Source organism: Bombina bombina, chromosome 3 (assembly GCF_027579735.1).
Source record: "Bombina bombina isolate aBomBom1 chromosome 3, aBomBom1.pri, whole genome shotgun sequence".
NCBI classification, from domain to species: domain Eukaryota; kingdom Metazoa; phylum Chordata; class Amphibia; order Anura; family Bombinatoridae; genus Bombina; species Bombina bombina.
The window spans coordinates 463289281-463309469 of NC_069501.1; the positions used below are offsets into that span (position 1 = coordinate 463289281).

The window sequence follows — 20189 nt, forward strand, 5'->3', positions numbered from 1 at the left end:
AAATTTTGGTTACAGTGTCCCTTTAAGGACCACTAAATACAGCAGAATTACATAATTAACAAGTGTATAATAAAAAGACAATGCAATAGCACTTACTCTGAATTTCAAATAAGCAGTAGATTTTTTTTTGTACAAATTTACTTTATCTCCCATTTTCCGGCCCCCTGTATCATGTGACAGACATCAGCCAATCACAGACTAGTATATGTATACCCTGTGAGCTTGTGCACATGCTCAGTAGGAGCTTGTTCCCCAGAAAGTGTGTATATAAAAACACTGTGCAAAATTTGATAAGGGAAGTAAATTGACTTGAGTGTCCCTTTAAAGAGCATACACGATCGGGGCTGCTATATCTTTGTTTGCATTTTCTGCAAATATAAAGGTATTTTTGCTTATTTCTTGGTGTTCATAGGTTGGGAGAGTGCTTTTATATTGATTACTAAAACACAATGATCCGGCCTGACCTCTCTTTGCTGACACTGCTGCTGGGAATACATGCGCTACATTGTGCAGAGGATCCTGCCCTGACCTCGAAACTCACAGGTAGGTTGTAATAGTTTATATTTGACTCAGTTGTTTTGTGACACTATTTTCTGTGGTGTCATTCAACGACAAACACTCCATAGACGTTAAGGAATCAGTAAAGTCACAATTAGACATTCATGATTTAAACAGAACATATAATTTTAAACAACTTCTATTATTTAATTTGCTTCCTTCTATTGTTATCCTTTGCTGAAAGGCGAAATCTCAGGAGCAGCAAAGAACCAAGGTTCTAGCTGCTGATTGGTGGCTGCATATATATATACGGATTGTCATTGGCTTACCCATGAGTTCAGTTAGAAACAACCAGTAGTGCATTGCTGCTCCTTCAATAAATGATACCAAGAGAATGAAGCAAATTTGATAATAGAAGTAAACTGGAAAGTTCTTTAAAATTGTATGTTCTACCTAAATCATGAAAGAAAATGTTTGGGTTTCATGTCCCTTTAATCTTTTCTTTCTCCAATCTATCTGAATTAGCTTGCACAAATATTAGATCTTTTTCCTTTTTTTCCCAATGCAAATCCATTAGATGAGCCGCAGATTGAATTTGTAAAACTGATCAAATTAGTAAACAATATAGCAGCAAAATCAGGATGAACACAGATAAAACAAGATGATGTTGGAATGCAGTCCCCCACCACTTACTTGAATAGACACTTTTACTGAAACACCCTCTTTGAAATGTAAGAAACCAAATAAAGTTGACTACAATGTCCCTTTAATAATAATTGGTGCCTGCACACATTTGTCTCATGTAATTGGTTAAATAGATATTTTCTGCTTCCTGTCAGTAGTGCAATGCTGTCCCTTCAGTAATGGATTACAAGAGAATGAAGAAAATTTGATAATAGAATTAAATTGGAAAGCTGTTTAAAATTGTATGTTCTATCTGAATCCTAAAATAAAATTTGGGGTTTACAATCCCCTTAACAGTAAAAAAAACAACAATCAGGATATGCTGCTCAAACAGGCCAGAAAAAGTCAAGAGGTTAAAGAAACAGTAAACACTGTGAAAAAGCCCCCACCCTGATCCATGCCTCACAAGTAAATTAACCTGCTATCAGTCTGGAACAATGCAGCATTTTACTTACAAATTTGAATCTTCAGATCACCCATCCAGCTCTGATAATTTTTTCACTGAGTTAGTTATCTATCTAGTGATGTATTCTATCAGAAGCCACATGTGATAGGCAGGCATTGTGGCTTCTGATTGGCTATAATGCCTGGTGAACAATACAGTGAAAAAAGATCACAGCTGGATGGACAGTCTAAACAGGACCGTCTTTAACACAGGGCAAAAGGGGCAGCTGCCCTGGGCCCAGTCTTTGTTGAGGGGCCCTATAGTCCTAAAAATGCCAGACTGCTGATGTCATGTAACATGGGACACACACACAGTCAGTCCTAATATTGTCACAGTCAAACGTTCTCTGCTTATATTTATTTGTGAGAAAAGGTGCCAGACCGTGCCAATGTCATGTGACATTCCAAGCTAGTGCCATGAGCTGTTTTAGATGTGCACTGTGCAGCACTGGATACTAAGCCCTAACTAGGCATCCAGTCAATCCCACTGCATCAGAAAAGGTCCTGCTGGGGTTACCACTGTTACCAGGTAACTGCTCTGGTGGTGGGGATTGTTTCTGGGTAGGGCTGACTATAGGCGCATGCAGCCGAAAGCTGGAGTGTCAGGCACGTGAGGATTTGAGCATCTGTGCAGCTGCACACACTGCTCTCTTCAGTCTTGAGGCTGTGTGACTCGTCTGTATCCATGCAGCCTTGGGCAGACAACATGCAGTCTGCTGGTCCCCTTATCCCTGCTCTTTCTGCTGTGGCTCTAAGGTCAACTAACTGAAGTTTGTTAGGAAAACAGTGCTTTGTAGAAAGGTGTCAGTGGGAAGAATAAGTGAGTGTACACATGCCCCTCCCCCATGCAGCATTGTCTAGTGCAGGATGAGAGGGAACTTGTTCCTAGCAAAGTAGTGACATGTGCTGCTGTGGCTGATGTATAGTGTCATGCTGATACTTCACGCATTAAGGTAAGGTTTATTTTTATAGTTTTTATTTCTCTCTGTTTCAGATTTTACAGCTTCCCATAGTAGTTCTACTGTTCCAGTCAGTATATCTGTCTGCACCTCTATGCTTCCGCCTCAGTCTTTACCTTGCTTTGCTCCTGTTGACTGCTCTAAATCTCTTTAACCAGCTAACCTCACACCAGAATCACATTCAAAAGCATATTAAATTAATCCAAAGTGGAGGAATTTATATATTTATTTACTTATTAGTACTGCTTAGGTCCAGTTTCACATATTGCAATTTTTTTAATGATTAGCTAATAATTAAAAAAAAAAAAAAAATTGATTTAGTTGTTTTTTGGGATTTTGGGGTGGAGAGCGAAATTGCATGGGAGGGGGGGCCCAAGAAAATGTTTGCCCGGGGTCCAGTCAATATTAAAGACGGCCCTGAGTCTAAAGATTCTAAATTGTAAGTAAAACTGCTATTTAAAGGGACATGAAACACACATTTATTTAATCTTGTAATTCAGATAGAGCATGTGAGTTTAAACAACTTTCCTATTTACTTCTATTATCTGATTTGCTTTGTTCTCTTGAGATCATTTGTTAAAAAGGATACATAAGGGTTGATTTAGCAAAGGCTTCGCAAGCCTTTCGACCCCATACAACTGCAGGTTCTCACAAGAAAACCTGCATGCCGTATTTAACAAGCAGCGGTCATTAGACCGCTGCTTTTCTAACCTTTCGCCACCTCTTTGCCCGCAAGCACAAAATAGCGCTCATGTGCAATGCTGAATTCCACCAGGGGAATTCAGCCCACCAGAGGTGACCTGCGGCGGACACGGGCGCGTATGTGCGCCCCTGTTCGCCTCAGCTTGATAAATCGCCCCCTTGCAGTAGGTAGAAACTGCTGATTGGTGGCTTCACAAATATGCCTCATCTAATTGGCTAACCCAATTCATTAAAGGGACATTGTACACCTGATTTTTCTTTGCATAAATGTTTTGCAGATGATCCATTTATATAGCCCATCTGGGAGTGTTTTTGTAACAATGTATAATTTTGCTTATTTTTTTAATAATATTGTGATGATTTTCAGACTCCTAACCAAGCCCCACAGGTTTAGATGTATACTTGTGTTTACAGACTCCTGCTGGCTCCTGTTTATGCTATCTGTCTTTTCATATGCAGGGAAGGGGGGAGGGGGAGTGTCTGCTCCTTTTGTTTTCCCAGCCCCTTTCAGTGGGTGTCCCAGCTTAACCTCATCAACAGAGCTAAACTGGGAGCTTCTAAGTAAGTTTTAAAAGGTTTTATACTGGATTTTTAGATCAGTATCTGTGCATATTCTTCTTTATAGTAGTGTCTATTACATGCAGTTATATGAAAATTGGTGTACACTGTCCCTTTAACTAGCTCCCAGTAATGCATTGCTGCTTCTTCAACCAAGGATAACAAGATAATTAAACAAATAAGATAATAGAAGAAAACTGGAAAGTTGTTTAACATTCCGATTATCCTAGCTTTGTGAAGGAATAATCTAGATTTTATTAAAGAGACAGAGACGATTATTTTGCATACGTCTTTTCCTTTACTGCTCAACAGCCATTCAAAGTAACAATAAATAATTTAAATATTTAACATAGAAAGAACAGAAATGAATATAGTGACCAATGAAAAACAATCCTGGATGGTGTGATCTAAAGCAGACCAATCAGAAAAGTTAATTCTGTTATAAACTGTCCACATAGTATACCAACTGCCTCTTTGAACTTTGGTGCTTGAGAAGAAGTTGTTGTAGTCTTCACATATAAGTTCATAAACTGAGACAAAAAACCTAAGTAAGAACCAGAAAAAAAAGAGAAAAAACTTGATACACAGTCCATCAGACGAAACTTGAAAAGAAGGATGAAATCCTGTAGAACTGGAAGATAGTGATGTCGCGAATAGTTCGCCGCGAACATAGCATATTTGCGTTTGCCGCGGCGGGCGAACATATGCGATGTTCGATCCGCCCCCTATTCGTCATCATTGAGTAAACTTTGACCCTTTACCTCACAGTCAGCAGACACATTACAGCCAATCAGCGGCAGACACTCCCTCCCAGACCCTCCCACCTCCTGGACAGCATCCATTTTAGATTCATTTGGATGCTGTATTCTTAGTGAGAGGAGGGACAGTGTAGCTGCTGCTGATTTAATAGGGAAAAGCCCTTTTTTGGGCTAGAACATCAGTCTGCTTTTTTTCCTCTTTTTTCTGTGTAATCTAATTGTAGTTGCCTGCCTGCCAGCGTGTGTGTCAGGCTCACAGCGTATACTGTGCCCACTTGCCCAGTGCCACCACTCATATCTGGTGTAACAGTAGTGTACATTTAAAAAACATGAAATAATAGCAGACAGCTGCCAGTGCCCAAGATGGCCGCCAATAAGGCAGATGGGGAGGGTTAGAGAGCTGTTTTGAGGGGGATCAGGGAGGTTGGGGGCTAAGGGGGGGGGGATGCTGCACCACAGCATATGTAAATATGCTTAAAAAAATATATATATATTTTAAAAACCTTTTATTTTAGTAATGGCAGACTTTCTGCCAGTACTTAAGATGGCGGGGACAATTGTGGGGTGGGGGAGGGAAGGGAGCTGTTTGGGAGGGATCAGGGGGTCTGATGTGTCAGGTAGGAGGCTGATCTCTACACTAAAGCTAAAATTAACCCTGCAAGCTCCCTACAAACTACCTAATTAACCCCTTCACTGCTAACCATAATACACGTATGATGCGCAGCAGCATTTAGCGGCCTTCTAATTACCAGAATGCAACGCCAAAGTCATATATGTCTGCTATTTCTGAACAAAGGGGATCCCAGAGAAGCATTTACAACCATTTGTGCCATAATTGCACAAGCTGTTTGTAAATGATTTCAGTGAGAAACCTAAAATTGTGAAAAATGTAACGTTTTTTTTTTAATTTGATCGCATTTGGCGGTGAAATGGTGGCATGAAATATACCAAAATGGGCCTAGATCAATACTTTGGGTTGTCTACTACACTACACATAAGCTAAAATTAACTCTACAAGCTCCCTACATGCTCCCTAATTAACCCCTTCACTGCTGGGCATAAAACACGTGTGGAGCACAGTGGCATTTAGCAGCCTTCTAATTACCAAAAAGCAACGCCAAAGCCATATAAGTCTGCTATTTCTGAACAAAGGGGATCCCAGAGAAGCATTTACAACCATGTATGCCATAATTGCATAAGTTGTTTGTAAATAATTTCTGTGAGAAACCTAAAGTTTGTGAAAAAGTGAACAATTCTTTTTTTATTTGATCGCATTTGGCGGTGAAATGGTGGCATGAAATATACCAAAATGGGCCTAGATCAATACTTTGGGATGTCTTCTAAAAAAATATATATACATGTCAAGGGATATTCAGGTATTCCTGACAGATATCAGGGTTCCAATGTAACTAGCGCTCATTTTGGAAAAAATAATTTTGAAATAGCAAAGTGCTTCTTGTATTTATTTCCCTATAACTTGCAAAAAAAGCAAAGAACATGTTAACATTGGGTATTTCTAAACTCAGGACAAAATTTAGAAACTATTTAGTATGGTTGTTTTTTGGTGGTTGTAGATGTGTAACAGATTTTGGGGGTCAAAGTTAGAAAAGTGTGTTTTTTTCCATTTTTTCCTCATATTTTATAATATTTTTAATAATAAATTATATGATATGATTAAAATAATGGTATATTTAGAAAGTCCATTTAGTGGCGAGAAAAACGGTATATAATATGTGTGGGTACAGTAAATGAGTAAGAGGAAAATTACAGCTAAACACAAACACCGCAGAAATGTAAAAATAGCCCTGGTCCTTAAGGGAAATAAATTGAAAAATGGCCTTGGTCCTTAAGGGGTTAAAAAAAAAACTAGAAATTTGACTGTGAAATAATAGCAGTCAGTGGAGGGGGGCAGGATCGTGGGCGGGGATGTCCGGGCCCGGGGGGGGGGGGGGCGGGCGCATGCACGGGGAGGGAGCGGGTGGGAACCGCTACACTACAGAAAAAGATGGTGTAAAATTTTTTAAAAAAAGGAATAAAAATTAAAAAAAAAAAGATCAGGCAGGTGGTGGGGGTTGGTCTGTGGGGAAGCTACACTACAGAAAAAAAATAATACAGAAAAAACTACTTTTTTTTGCAAACTGGGTACTGGCAGACAGCTGCCAGTACCCAAGATGGCCGCCAATAAGGCAGGTTGGGAGGGTTAGAGAGCTGTTTTGGGGGGGATCAGGGAGGTTGGGGGCTAAGGGGTGATGCTACACCACAGCATATGTAAATATGCTAAAAAAACACAACATTTAAAAACCTTTTATTTTAGTACTGGCAGACTTTCTGCCAGTACTTAAGATGGCGGGGACAATTGTGGGGTGGGGGAGGGAAGGGAGCTGTTTGGGAGGGATCAGGGGGTCTGATGTGTCAGGTGGGAGGCTGATCTCTACACTAAAGCTAAAATTAACCCTGCAAGCTCCCTACAAACTACCTAATTAACCCCTTCACTGCTAGCCATAATACACGTGTGCAGCATTTAGAGGCCTTCTAATTGCCAGAAAGCAACGCCAAAGCCATATATGTCTGCTATTTCTGAACAAAGGGGATCCCAGAGAAGCATTTACAACCATTTGTGCCATAATTGCACAAGCTGTTTGTAAATGATTTCAGTGAGAAACCTAAAATTGTGAAAAATGTAACGTTTTTTTTTTAATTTGATCGCATTTGGCGGTGAAATGGTGGCATGAAATATACCAAAATGGGCCTAGATCAATACTTTGGGTTGTCTACTACACTACACATAAGCTAAAATTAACTCTACAAGCTCCCTACATGCTCCCTAATTAACCCCTTCACTGCTGGGCATAAAACACGTGTGGAGCACAGTGGCATTTAGCAGCCTTCTAATTACCAAAAAGCAACGCCAAAGCCATATAAGTCTGCTATTTCTGAACAAAGGGGATCCCAGAGAAGCATTTACAACCATGTATGCCATAATTGCATAAGTTGTTTGTAAATAATTTCTGTGAGAAACCTAAAGTTTGTGAAAAAGTGAACAATTCTTTTTTTATTTGATCGCATTTGGCGGTGAAATGGTGGCATGAAATATACCAAAATGGGCCTAGATCAATACTTTGGGATGTCTTCTAAAAAAATATATATACATGTCAAGGGATATTCAGGTATTCCTGACAGATATCAGGGTTCCAATGTAACTAGCGCTCATTTTGGAAAAAATAATTTTGAAATAGCAAAGTGCTTCTTGTATTTATTTCCCTATAACTTGCAAAAAAAGCAAAGAACATGTTAACATTGGGTATTTCTAAACTCAGGACAAAATTTAGAAACTATTTAGCATGGTTGTTTTTTGGTGGTTGTAGATGTGTAACAGATTTTGGGGGTCAAAGTTAGAAAAGTGTGTTTTTTTCCATTTTTTCCTCATATTTTATAATATTTTTAATAATAAATTATAAGATATGATGAAAATAATGGTATATTTAGAAAGTCCATTTTAGTGGCAAGAAAAACGGTATATAATATGTGTGTGTACAGTAAATGAGTAAGAGGAAAATTACAGCTAAACACAAACACCGCAGAAATGTAACAATAGCCCTGGTCCTTAAGGGAAATAAATTGAAAAATGGCCTTGGTCCTTAAGGGGTTAAAAAAAACTAGAAATTTGACTGTGAAATAATAGCAGTCAGTGGAGGGGGGCAGGATCGTGGGCGGGGATGTCCGGGCACGGGAGGGCATGCACGGGGAGGGAGCGGGTGGGAACCGCTACACTACAGAAAAAGATGGTGTAAAATTTTAAAAAAAAAGGAATAAAAATTTTAAAAAAAAAGATCAGGCAGGTGGTGGGGGTTGGTCTGTGGGGAAGCTACACTACAGAAAAAAAAAATACAGAAAAAACTACTTTTTTTTGCAAACTGGGTACTGGCAGACAGCTGCCAGTACCCAAGATGGCCGCCAATAAGGCAGGTTGGGAGGGTTAGAGAGCTGTTTTGGGGGGGATCAGGGAGGTTGGGGGCTAAGGGGTGATGCTACACCACAGCATATGTAAATATGCTAAAAAAAACACAACATTTAAAACTTTCTGCCAGTACTTAAGATGGCGGGGACAATTGTGGGGTGGGGGAGGGAAGGGAGCTGTTTGGGAGGGATCAGGGGGTCTGATGTGTCAGGTGGGAGGCTGATCTCTACACTAAAGCTAAAATTAACCCTGCAAGCTCCCTACAAACTACCTAATTAACCCCTTCACTGCTAGCCATAATACACTTGATCTGTCAGAGGAGTTATTTACACATCAGTTGGAAGAAATGAGTGATGCGCAACCATTATTGCCAGAGGATGTAGATAACAGGGATATGTCTCAGTCAGGCAGCATTACACACATGGACGTACGGTGTGAAGATGTTGTACCCGCTTCGGGAGTTTGGTCTGTCACTGTGAAGCGGGCGTAACCCTTACACTACCTGATCGATACAACATCATACCTGATGTTTTAAAGCACGTTATTCCAAACAATTTAGGAATGTTAGGTGATTTATGCCCTTTATGGGTTAAAACCAGACTCTGCATCAACTATGTAATTTTCCATGGGAGTTTTGCCATGGATCCCCCTCCGGCACGCCACAGTCCAGGTGTTAGTCCCCTTGAAACAACTTTTCCATCACTATTGTGGCCAGAAAGAGTCCCTGTGGGTTTTAAAATTCGCCTGCCCATTGAAGTCTATGGTGGTTCGCCCGGTTCGCGAACTTTTGCGGAAGTTAGCGTTCGCCGTTCGCGAACCCAAATTTTTATGTTCGCGACATCACTACTGGAAGAGAATCCACAACATGAATATTGATCTCAAAGATTATCACTTGGATGAATCAGAAGTTCAGAATCCTGAAGAAGAGGGACCTAGAGCTGAAAATATATATAAATTAATTATCAAAATTTAAATATACAAACAGGGTAAGGGTATAGGGAGGGAAAATAATCGTCTCTGTCTCTTTAATAAAATCTAGATTATTCCTTCACAAAGCTAGGATAATCGGAATTTTATTACAAGGACAGAGACTCATATTTTGCAAGTTTAAAGCTAAACAAATATAAAAATCAATCTAATAAACATTAGTCTAATAAACATTGAGGTATAGAATTTATAGGTTTAAAATAAAAGTGTCGAAATACAGAATCTGAAGACCAGTCAGCGGCATTTAGGATTTATTGAAGAGAGGCTGATTTACAAAAGGCCTTAGAAGCAGCAGCTCCTCTTATGGAATGAGAAGAAAAAGATTGATCAATACCTGCTTCATTCTTAACCCATTTAATCCATCTACTAATGGAAGTAGAAGAAACAGGAAGATGAGGAGGAGAGAAAGAAATTAAACATTGATTAGAAGAAGAAGAATTTCTAAAAGAAAAAGTAAGTTTTTCATATTCCTTGAGACAAAGTACAACACACAAAAAGGGACGATCAGAAAAATAAGGGTAAAAGATAGAGAAAGACATAGATTTAGTTCTTCTGGAAATATTAAAGTGAATGTAAATTTTGATGCTAAAGAGCCGGTTTTTAAAAATTCGATTAAAAACAGGGGCATTTTAAGTCATCAAAATTTACATTTCACTCCTGTTGTGAAAAAATACTTACCTTTTAAACTTGACAGCCGCTTCAGCTTCCTCCACCTGTCGCAAATCCTCTTCCTGGGTCTAAATTGAGGAATCCGGCTTCCTCCAATCACGGCGTTGAATCAGACACTGATTCCCCCGGGGGGAAGCTATGATTGGAGGATGACCTATCCATCATTTCTGATGTCAGAAATGGCTTGCGACGACCGGAGGAAGCTGGAGCTGCTGTCAAGTTTAAAAGGTAAGTATTTCTTCACAACGAGTGAAATGTACATTTTTATGAATTAAAGTGCCCCTGTTTTTAATCGAATTTTTAAAAACCGGGCACTTTAGCATCAAAATTTACATTCACTTTAAAAATAACACCTTGAGGTGAAAGCATTTTAGATGAAAAATCTATAGCCTTTACATCAGAAACCCTTCTGCAAGACAATAAGCAAAGAAGAGTTGCAAGTTTGCAAGTAAGTTGTTTAAGAGAAAGTGATTCATTACAAGGCCAGGACTGAAAAAGAGAAAATATTAAATTAACATCCCAGAAAGAAGAGTATTTAGCAGAAGGAGGTCTCTTATGTTTAATGTATTTCATGTCTAGAAATAGAAATATGCTGACCTATAGGAGAATTATTGATCAATTCATGTCCAGCAGATATAGCCGATCTAGAAACATTAATAGATCTATCAGCTAAACCTGCGTCAAATAGAGAAGCTAGAAAACTACCTAATTAACCCCTTCACTGCTAGCCATAATACACTTGATCTGTCAGAGGAGTTATTTACACATCAGTTGGAAGAAATGAGTGATGCGCAACCATTATTGCCAGAGGATGTAGATAACAGGGATATGTCTCAGTCAGGCAGCATTACACACATGGACGTACGGTGTGAAGATGTTGTACCTGCTTCGGGAGTTTGGTCTGTCACTGTGAAGCGGGCGTAACTCTTACACTACCTGATCGATACAACATCATACCTGATGTTTTAAAGCATGTTATTCCAAACAATTTAGGAATGTTAGGTGATTTATGCCCTTTATGGATTAAAACCAGACTCTGCATCAACTATGTAATTTTCCATGGGAGTTTTGCCATGGATCCCCCTCCGGCACGCCACAGTCCAGGTGTTAGTCCCCTTGAAACAACTTTTCCATCACTATTGTGGCCAGAAAGAGTCCCTGTGGGTTTTAAAATTCGCCTGCCCATTGAAGTCTATGGTGGTTCGCCCGGTTCGCGAACTTTTGCGGAAGTTAGCGTTCGCCGTTCGCGAACCCAAATTTTTATGTTCGCGACATCACTACTGGAAGAGAATCCACAACATGAATATTGATCTCAAAGATTATCACTTGGATGAATCAGAAGTTTAGAATCCTGAAGAAGAGGGACCTAGAGCTGAAAATATATATAAATTAATTATCAAAATTTAAATATACAAACAGGGTAAGGGTATAGGGAGGGAAAATAATCGTCTCTGTCTCTTTAATAAAATCTAGATTATTCCTTCACAAAGCTAGGATAATCGGAATTTTATTACAAGGACAGAGACTCATATTTTGCAAGTTTAAAGCTAAACAAATATAAAAATCAATCTAATAAACATTAGTCTAATAAACATTGAGGTATAGAATTTATAGGTTTAAAATAAAAGTGTCGAAATACAGAATCTGAAGACCAGTCAGCGGCATTTAGGATTTATTGAAGAGAGGCTGATTTACAAAAGGCCTTAGAAGCAGCAGCTCCTCTTATGGAATGAGAAGAAAAAGATTGATCAATACCTGCTTCATTCTTAACCCATTTAATCCATCTACTAATGGAAGTAGAAGAAACAGGAAGATGAGGAGGAGAGAAAGAAATTAAACATTGATTAGAAGAAGAAGAATTTCTAAAAGAAAAAGTAAGTTTTTCATATTCCTTGAGACAAAGTACAACACACAAAAAGGGACGATCAGAAAAATAAGGGTAAAAGATAGAGAAAGACATAGATTTAGTTCTTCTGGAAATATTAAAGTGAATGTAAATTTTGATGCTAAAGTGGCCGGTTTTTAAAAATTCGATTAAAAACAGGGGCATTTTAAGTCATCAAAATTTACATTTCACTCCTGTTGTGAAAAAATACTTACCTTTTAAACTTGACAGCCGCTTCAGCTTCCTCCACCTGTCGCAAATCCTCTTCCTGGGTCTAAATTGAGGAATCCGGCTTCCTCCAATCACGGCGTTGAATCAGACACTGATTCCCCCGGGGGGAAGCTATGATTGGAGGATGACCTATCCATCATTTCTGATGTCAGAAATGGCTTGCGACGACCGGAGGAAGCTGGAGCTGCTGTCAAGTTTAAAAGGTAAGTATTTCTTCACAACGAGTGAAATGTACATTTTTATGAATTAAAGTGCCCCTGTTTTTAATCGAATTTTTAAAAACCGGGCACTTTAGCATCAAAATTTACATTCACTTTAAAAATAACACCTTGAGGTGAAAGCATTTTAGATGAAAAATCTATAGCCTTTACATCAGAAACCCTTCTGCAAGACAATAAGCAAAGAAGAGTTGCAAGTTTGCAAGTAAGTTGTTTAAGAGAAAGTGATTCATTACAAGGCCAGGACTGAAAAAGAGAAAATATTAAATTAACATCCCAGAAAGAAGAGTATTTAGCAGAAGGAGGTCTCTTATGTTTAATGTATTTCATAAGTCTAGAAATAGAAATATGCTGACCTATAGGAGAATTATTGATCAATTCATGTCCAGCAGATATAGCCGATCTAGAAACATTAATAGATCTATCAGCTAAACCTGCGTCAAATAGAGAAGCTAGAAAATTTTAAATTTCATTTAAAGGAGCTGAAAAGGGATTCAAATATCTTTGATGGCACCAGCTAGACCATTTAGACCAGGAGGATAAGTAACATGTCTTAGTATTTGGAGCCCAGGAGTCTTGTAATAATGATTTAGCTGATGAAGAAAGACCTTCGGAAGCCCAGGATCCCCTGAAATTGTCCATGCAATAAGCTGGAGAGAACCTTGAAGTACTAGATCGTGAAAATCTTTGGATCTAATAGGAGGTAAGGAACAAGAGGTAAAAGAACTGGTAACTGAATTGACTTTTCCATTAGGGACGGGTACCAAGACTGGGTTGGCCAAAATGGGGATATCAGAAGAAGCAAAATCTTGCTTCTCCTGGCGACATTCAAAACTCGAGGAATTATCGAGAAAGGTGGAAAAGCATAAGCTCCTTGAAGCGGCCAGGTCTGGAGAAATGCATCTACTGCTAAGGCCTCTGGATCCGGACGCCAGCTGTAAAATGGAAGAATCTGATAATTCAGGCGAGACACAAATAAATCTATCGAGAAAGGACCTCTGATAATTTGTAAATTTTGAAAAAGATCTGGATGTAATCTCCAATCGCTTGAGTCTGATATATAACGGGAACCCCAATCTGCTGCAGTGTTGGAGAGACACGGAATATATTCTGCTCGAATAGAGATGTTATTCTGAAGACATTGATGGATAAAAGTCTTTGTGATATCTGATAGTTGTTTGAAATGAGTTCCACCCAGACGATTCAGATATTGTACTGCTGAAATATTGTCCATCCTTAACAGAATAGAAATAGGAGAATTCTATTTGATAAAACTTTTTATTGCAAAAGAACCTGCAATTAATTCCAGGCAATTTATGTGCAATTTGCGTTCTGAAATTGACCTTTTGGCCCCAGTTATTTGAGAACCACATCTGGCGCCCCAGCCTGAATTGCTTGCGTCCGATTCTATTATGACATCCAATGCTTTTCCAAATATAGCTTAGCCATTCCAGGCTTCTATATTGGAAAGCCACCAGGTCAGTTTGAGTCTGGCTTCTTCTGATAAAGCAATCCTGTGAGAATAAGAAAAACCCTTCCTTAAATAAAAAAAAATGTAATCTCTTTAAAGCTATGTAATGTAATGGAGCTGGAAATAGAAGTCCCACAATTCTCGCAATAGTCCTGATAGGAAAAAAAATAATCTTTAATAGATGAGAAATTTCTAATTTTATTTGTTTAATTTTCTCTAAGGGTAAACTCAGGGTAGATAAGGTAGTGTCTATTAGAAAACCTAGAATTATCAATTTTTGAGAAGGAGAAAGAACCAATTTTTTGTAATTGATAAGAAAATCTAAATTCTTCAAAATATTTATAGTCATTTTTGAATGTGATAAGAGAAGAGAAGGATCCTGGTTTATAAGAAGTATATCGTCTAAATATATGATGAGACGGATACCTCTTAGCCTCAACCAAGCTACAACTGGCTTTAATTTTTTTGTGAAAGCCCAAGGGACTGAGGACAGACCAAAGGGGAGACAAGTAAACTGCCAAATAGAATTTTTACAAACAAATTGGAGAAATTTGCGATGAGAGGGATGAATAGGAACTGTTAAATAAGCATCTGTTAAATCCAGTCTTATTAACCAGTCTTTGTCCATAAGACAATCTCTCAGAAGATGAATTCCCTCCATCTTGAAATTATTGTAAAAAAAGGAAGACATTCCTCAGATTTATCACAGGATGGAGAGATCCTTCTTTCTTTTTCACAAAAAACGTGTTGCTGAGAAAATAATCTATGTTGTTTGGAGCTGGTTCTATAGTGTCAGAGTATATGAATATTATGATGAATATTACATATGTATACATATATATGTATATTTTATACACTGTATATGTTAGATGAGACCTCAGGATTAATTGAACATGAGTTGTTTAACACCACAGGGGGTCCCAACCCCCTTACCAGATGGGTTAGCTGGATGAATACACGTTTATCAGGATTGAAAATCAGCATAGCTTTTGAAGTACCACCTCCTATGGTGTAAAACACACAAACATTTTTTTTTTCCTACTCAATTGACTATATATGCAGAGTTTTATAACTCCCAAAACATTTGGTGAGAGAAAAGAATGTGTTCAAGGACCCCTCTGGAATTTGTCACCTAAGTTTGTGTGTTGCAAATACACAGATAGGGGGAAGGTGACACAGATAGAGTTGGATGCATTTTGCAAGGGGAACAATACCAGTTTTCCATGTATGTTTGGAATGATTCATGATATATATATATATATTAAAATTAAGCACATTGTATTAGGTGGATGATTGCTGCAGGGGATATTTATATAGGAAATAAATTCAGAATTAGTATAGATTGAATGACCATTTTGGTAATCCCTTATTTGAAGTGCATATATATATATATATATATATATATATATATATATGTTTTGAAAACACAAAAGATCTTACTTAGCCTCTGTGTTTTTAAGAATATAAATAAATACTTATGGACCATACACATACTAATGATTGGATCATCTCTAATAATTATTTCTATTTTTATTGCAGACAACCATTGGTCATGAGCATCAATCTTAGAAAGAGACGGAATGCCGCATGAAATGAATTAAGTCATATCATATAAACATACAAATAAATGTTTATAAAGTTTCACATACATCTTTTAAAATATAGTGAGATGAAAATATGGAAGTTACTTTGATGTGATATGACTATGAGATATATATTTGATGTGATATAACTATGAAATATAAGTTATTTTAATATAATGTTAGATATGTGATGTTTCATATCAAAATGATCAGAAAATTCATTAAGATATAACTTATCCAAAACAAATATTATGAATAGTTGTCGCAGTAAATTATGATAAAATTAATAACCATTTCATAGAAATACTGACTTAAGTTGTTTCAAATGTTGCTGTGGCTGTTTGTGCTGCCACCTGGTGTTATGTTGCGAGAACTACAGCCAGAAGGTTCTCTCTGGCTGTTAAAAATGAAATTTCCAAGGGCCAATCCGATTTAGACTTCCCAGATAACCAATGGGAAGGTCAGCTCCCGCAGGGCCACCCACAATTTACCAGTGATGGGAAAACCAAATAAAAAGTGAATGCAATGGAGAGAAAGGGACAGATTTTCTGCTGAAGCTAAAACTTGTAACTGGTTCCTGCTGGACGCGAGATACCACTTTACTTGAGCAAAGCTAATCTACCCTTTTCATTGATTGCGATATACACTTATTGGTGATCTGAGGTAAAATAATTCCTACCAAGAAATATTGGATATCGACTGCTTTTTACTTTGGTAACGTATTCAAGGTTTTGTAAGATAAGTTATATGCATAGTTAATTTGTATTTAATAGATTTAAAGAAACAGTGTGTTTTAGTTAGCATTTCACAGCCTATATATATATTGTTTAAATCTGTGTCTGATTGGCTAAGTAACTCATCTATACAAGTTCTGATATTGTCAGTTAATTTTGTATTAGGATAAATTGAAATTAAATAGCAGAATATATATTATCCTATTGTTTTATAAACACTGTTTAGAATTGTATTGCTTGGATGTTAAAGGTTTTTAGTCCCATTGTGTTAAATAATTAAAAGGCTGAATTGTGAAGGTATATTTTTCTGGGTTTTGTAAGAAGGATAGCATATCTTAAGAGTTGGTTTTAACGCATATAAATTTTGTTTCATTTCCTTTTATTGCAAATATACTTCAATATGTTTATGGATATTAACTAAATAAAAGAATTCAGGTATTTATATTAAATGTATGGTCTAGTAGATGCATGGTTAATTAGGGTTTCTATTTTTTTTTATTTTATTGTGTTTGCAACCCTGCCATAAACTTATATATTATTTGGATAGCACTACTAAGATTTTCATAAATATACTGACATAATAATTGGAGGCACTGCTGAGATTTAATAATATCCATCATAATTGATATAATATATTTTGTAAGTAAATAGAAATTATTATAAAAGAGAAAAAAAAATCATATTTCGATATTAATATTTTGAAGATATAATTTTTTTTGAAAAGTTGAAATATTAATTTTCATATTTCGAGATTGACATTAATATCTTGAAATATTATTAAAGATTAATTTTGAAAAATTAATAAAAATATTAATTTTTCATATTTCAAAATTAATCAAAAATATTGATTTTTCATATTTTCAAAGTTAATCAAAAATATTAATTTTTCATATTTCGGAATATTAATTTTTCATATTTCAAAATTAATAATATTTTTTTTTGAAATATAAAATTTTTCCTTCTCTCTTTTTATTGGCAAAAATTGTATTAGCGTTTTAGTTTAACTAAGTACTAAACCAATATAATAATGTCTGTAGCCAGAAGTGACTCATTTAATTCTATACATAGCAATGAAATTGGTCCCATTACAATACCCATTACTAAAGGTCAGGTCCTTAAGAAAGATATCTTAAGTTACATTAAAGGGAAGTTAAATATTGCTGGTGAATTAAATGATTTTGTGGATATGCTTGAAACTAGGGCTAAAAATATTACCGTTAATAATAATATGTGGAATGAGGAGAATGAATTCTTCCAGGAATTATTAATGATTAATCAATACAAAGATCCCAAAAAGCGAGAAGAACTAATACTAAAATCTTGGCCCCTTTTTATATGCATAATTGACGAAATGTCGTTTTGTGTCACAGACAAACGATTGCAAATACAGGAGCTAGAAAATAGTATTCGTTCCTCGCGCAGACGCGAAGAGGGTTTAAAAATAGCTAAAAATAAAATGGATGAATTTGCCCAAAACCTAGCCGCCTTAGATAAGCATAATACAGACTTAATCGCGCAGATACAAGATTTAAATAAACAGCTTGCGCAAAGCCAGAGAGAATTAAGCGATGTAAAAAGGTCATATCGCCATAATGAAAACCCCTATATTAGCAATGAGAATAATACAGATAATGCTAACTCCTTTAGCGAACGCGTTAGGGACGAGGTACGAAAATATATAGAACAACATAGACAAATGACCCCTAACGGGTCAGAAGTAGATTTCCCAAATAGACAATCCCCTCAGGATGTAAATCCAGAGGACAGCTGTAGCGCAGCTGATGCGGGGGAGGGAAACTCTAACAGAGAATCCCAAAATAAGTCTGATAAAGTCTATGATTCCCATAAAATAATCACCTTCGTACAACGCGCAGTACCTATATTCTCCAATAAGGGAACAACATCTGTAATTGATCATTTACAGGCTTTTGAAAATGCGTTAGCTATAATGAATGTTACAAGTGAGAAATTGAAAATTGAATTTCTGCCTTGGGTATTTGACAGTAAGCATCACAAATTCTTTGTTTCACTAAAGGATATGAATATTCATTCCTGGAATGGGGTAAAACAACAATGCAGAAAAGAATTCGGGCAATATCGCACTAAAACTGCCGCGAAAATAGCGGTATATGGTTTAAAGTGTCGTGCAAATCAGAGTCCAGTCGAATTCCTTTCTGTATTGAAAAATGCGTACAGTATGGCTGAAGATAATCCCAGATTTGATGGCTCAGAATTTGTAAATTTATTTTTTGAAGCATTGCCTACACCCATCAAAATCAACTTAGCTAGAGATTTTGATGAGGACTGCTCATTGGAATGGCTGATCAAAGAGAGTACGAAGTTATACTCTATTCAGCAGTCCAGTGAGCAGGGGGTTAAAAAGGAATCAAAACCCAAAATTGTAGCAGAAACTAGGGTGTCACCTAAACCCCTCAATTTGGAGTCTAAAAACAGAACTTATGCAGAGGTGGCCAGTCAAAACAGGCCATCTCCACAGAGGTTTAATTCTGCCCCTCCCCCTACACAGGTTGAGGCGCAGGGAGACTATAACCAAAGTGGGGGACATAATCAGGTGAATAATTACTCACAAAGAGAATACTCACCAAATAATTGGTATCCGCGCAAGGGTAGATACAATAAACGGCGAAGATATTCTCAGGGTAACCAGACACCCCAGGTATATAATGCTCCCCAAAATACTAATACTGAACCAGCTGAACCCCAGGGGCAACCACGCCAGAATAGAAATAGTGGCCCTGATTCTGAGGGAACCCAATGGTCCAGGAATCAATACAATGGGGCACCAAGAGATAGGCCCAGGGGTAGAGGTAACTTGTACAATCAGGTAGATATGCTGTTTACCCAATTAAATCGGTTGAGCGAACAAATCGCTAATATGAGTCAAAAATCTACGGCTCAGCAACCGAACAATACTTTTTTTGGGGTACAGCCAGTGGTCAGCAGTGGACCACAGGCACAGTCATAAATACTGCAGTATCACCTGAAGGGGAGGGGAGAGATATACAAAATGTAGTAATAAATATCAATGATACTAATCATGTTATCTCCCCACAGACCGGAAACGGACAAATTAGCTGTGACCATGAGCGACATCAGCCGGGAAAAGTTAACAAATCTCTTCCTTTGCAGCTCTCTCTTAACCTTGTTTCCACAGATGCAGTACAAAAGAATCCAGCCGACCCTGTCATAGAGGAAACAGGTAGGTATGAAGCTTCTTCTGCATCGGAAAGCATGGCAAACTCAGGTAATACGTGGCGAAGCCCACAAATGTATGAGAATGCAAATTTTATGTGTGAAATGATAGAAACTGCAGGAAGATATTATGTACTAGTTGAGCTGCAAGATTCAGTCTCCAACCCTATCAGGGGATTAATTGACACTGGGTCACAGGCAACTATCTTATCCCACAGGTACTACACACAGCTAAATGAGCTAACACCCCACAAACCTAAAATAAAAGAATTTGACGGTTCTCTGATAGGTGTTGGGGGTGATTCCCTAAAAGTCTACGGTATTGCCTGGTTAAAATTTAAATTGGGGAACAGGGTCATAAGACACCCTGTCATTATAGTGGATCTGCCAACTGATCGTTTAATTATTGGTAGTGATCTCCTGAAGCGATTAAGCACCATAATTGATTGCATAAATAATGTAATTTGGTCACAAGTTAAACGGCCTATCAATTATGAAAAATCTGGTATATCTCGCACCCGACATAGCTGTCACGTGGTGGAAGAGAAACCAGATGCTGTGGAGATTCATTTCAGGAATAACTCTGTACCTGAAATCACTATTCTACAAATAGATGATCAAACTCCTTTTAGTGGCT

The 20189-nt window shown here is 37.4% G+C and overlaps 1 protein-coding gene across 1 annotated transcript in view; it reads left to right on the top strand.

The window, feature by feature from the left end:
* Positions 1-419: 419 nt before the first annotated feature.
* KISS1 (KiSS-1 metastasis suppressor) overlaps positions 420-20189 on the top strand; it is a 31152-nt gene continuing 11382 nt past the window's right edge. The window contains exon 1 of the mRNA XM_053704693.1: positions 420-543. Coding sequence (XP_053560668.1) covers positions 450-543 — 94 coding nt within the window. The 5' untranslated portion in view covers positions 420-449. The remainder of the gene's footprint in view (positions 544-20189) is intronic.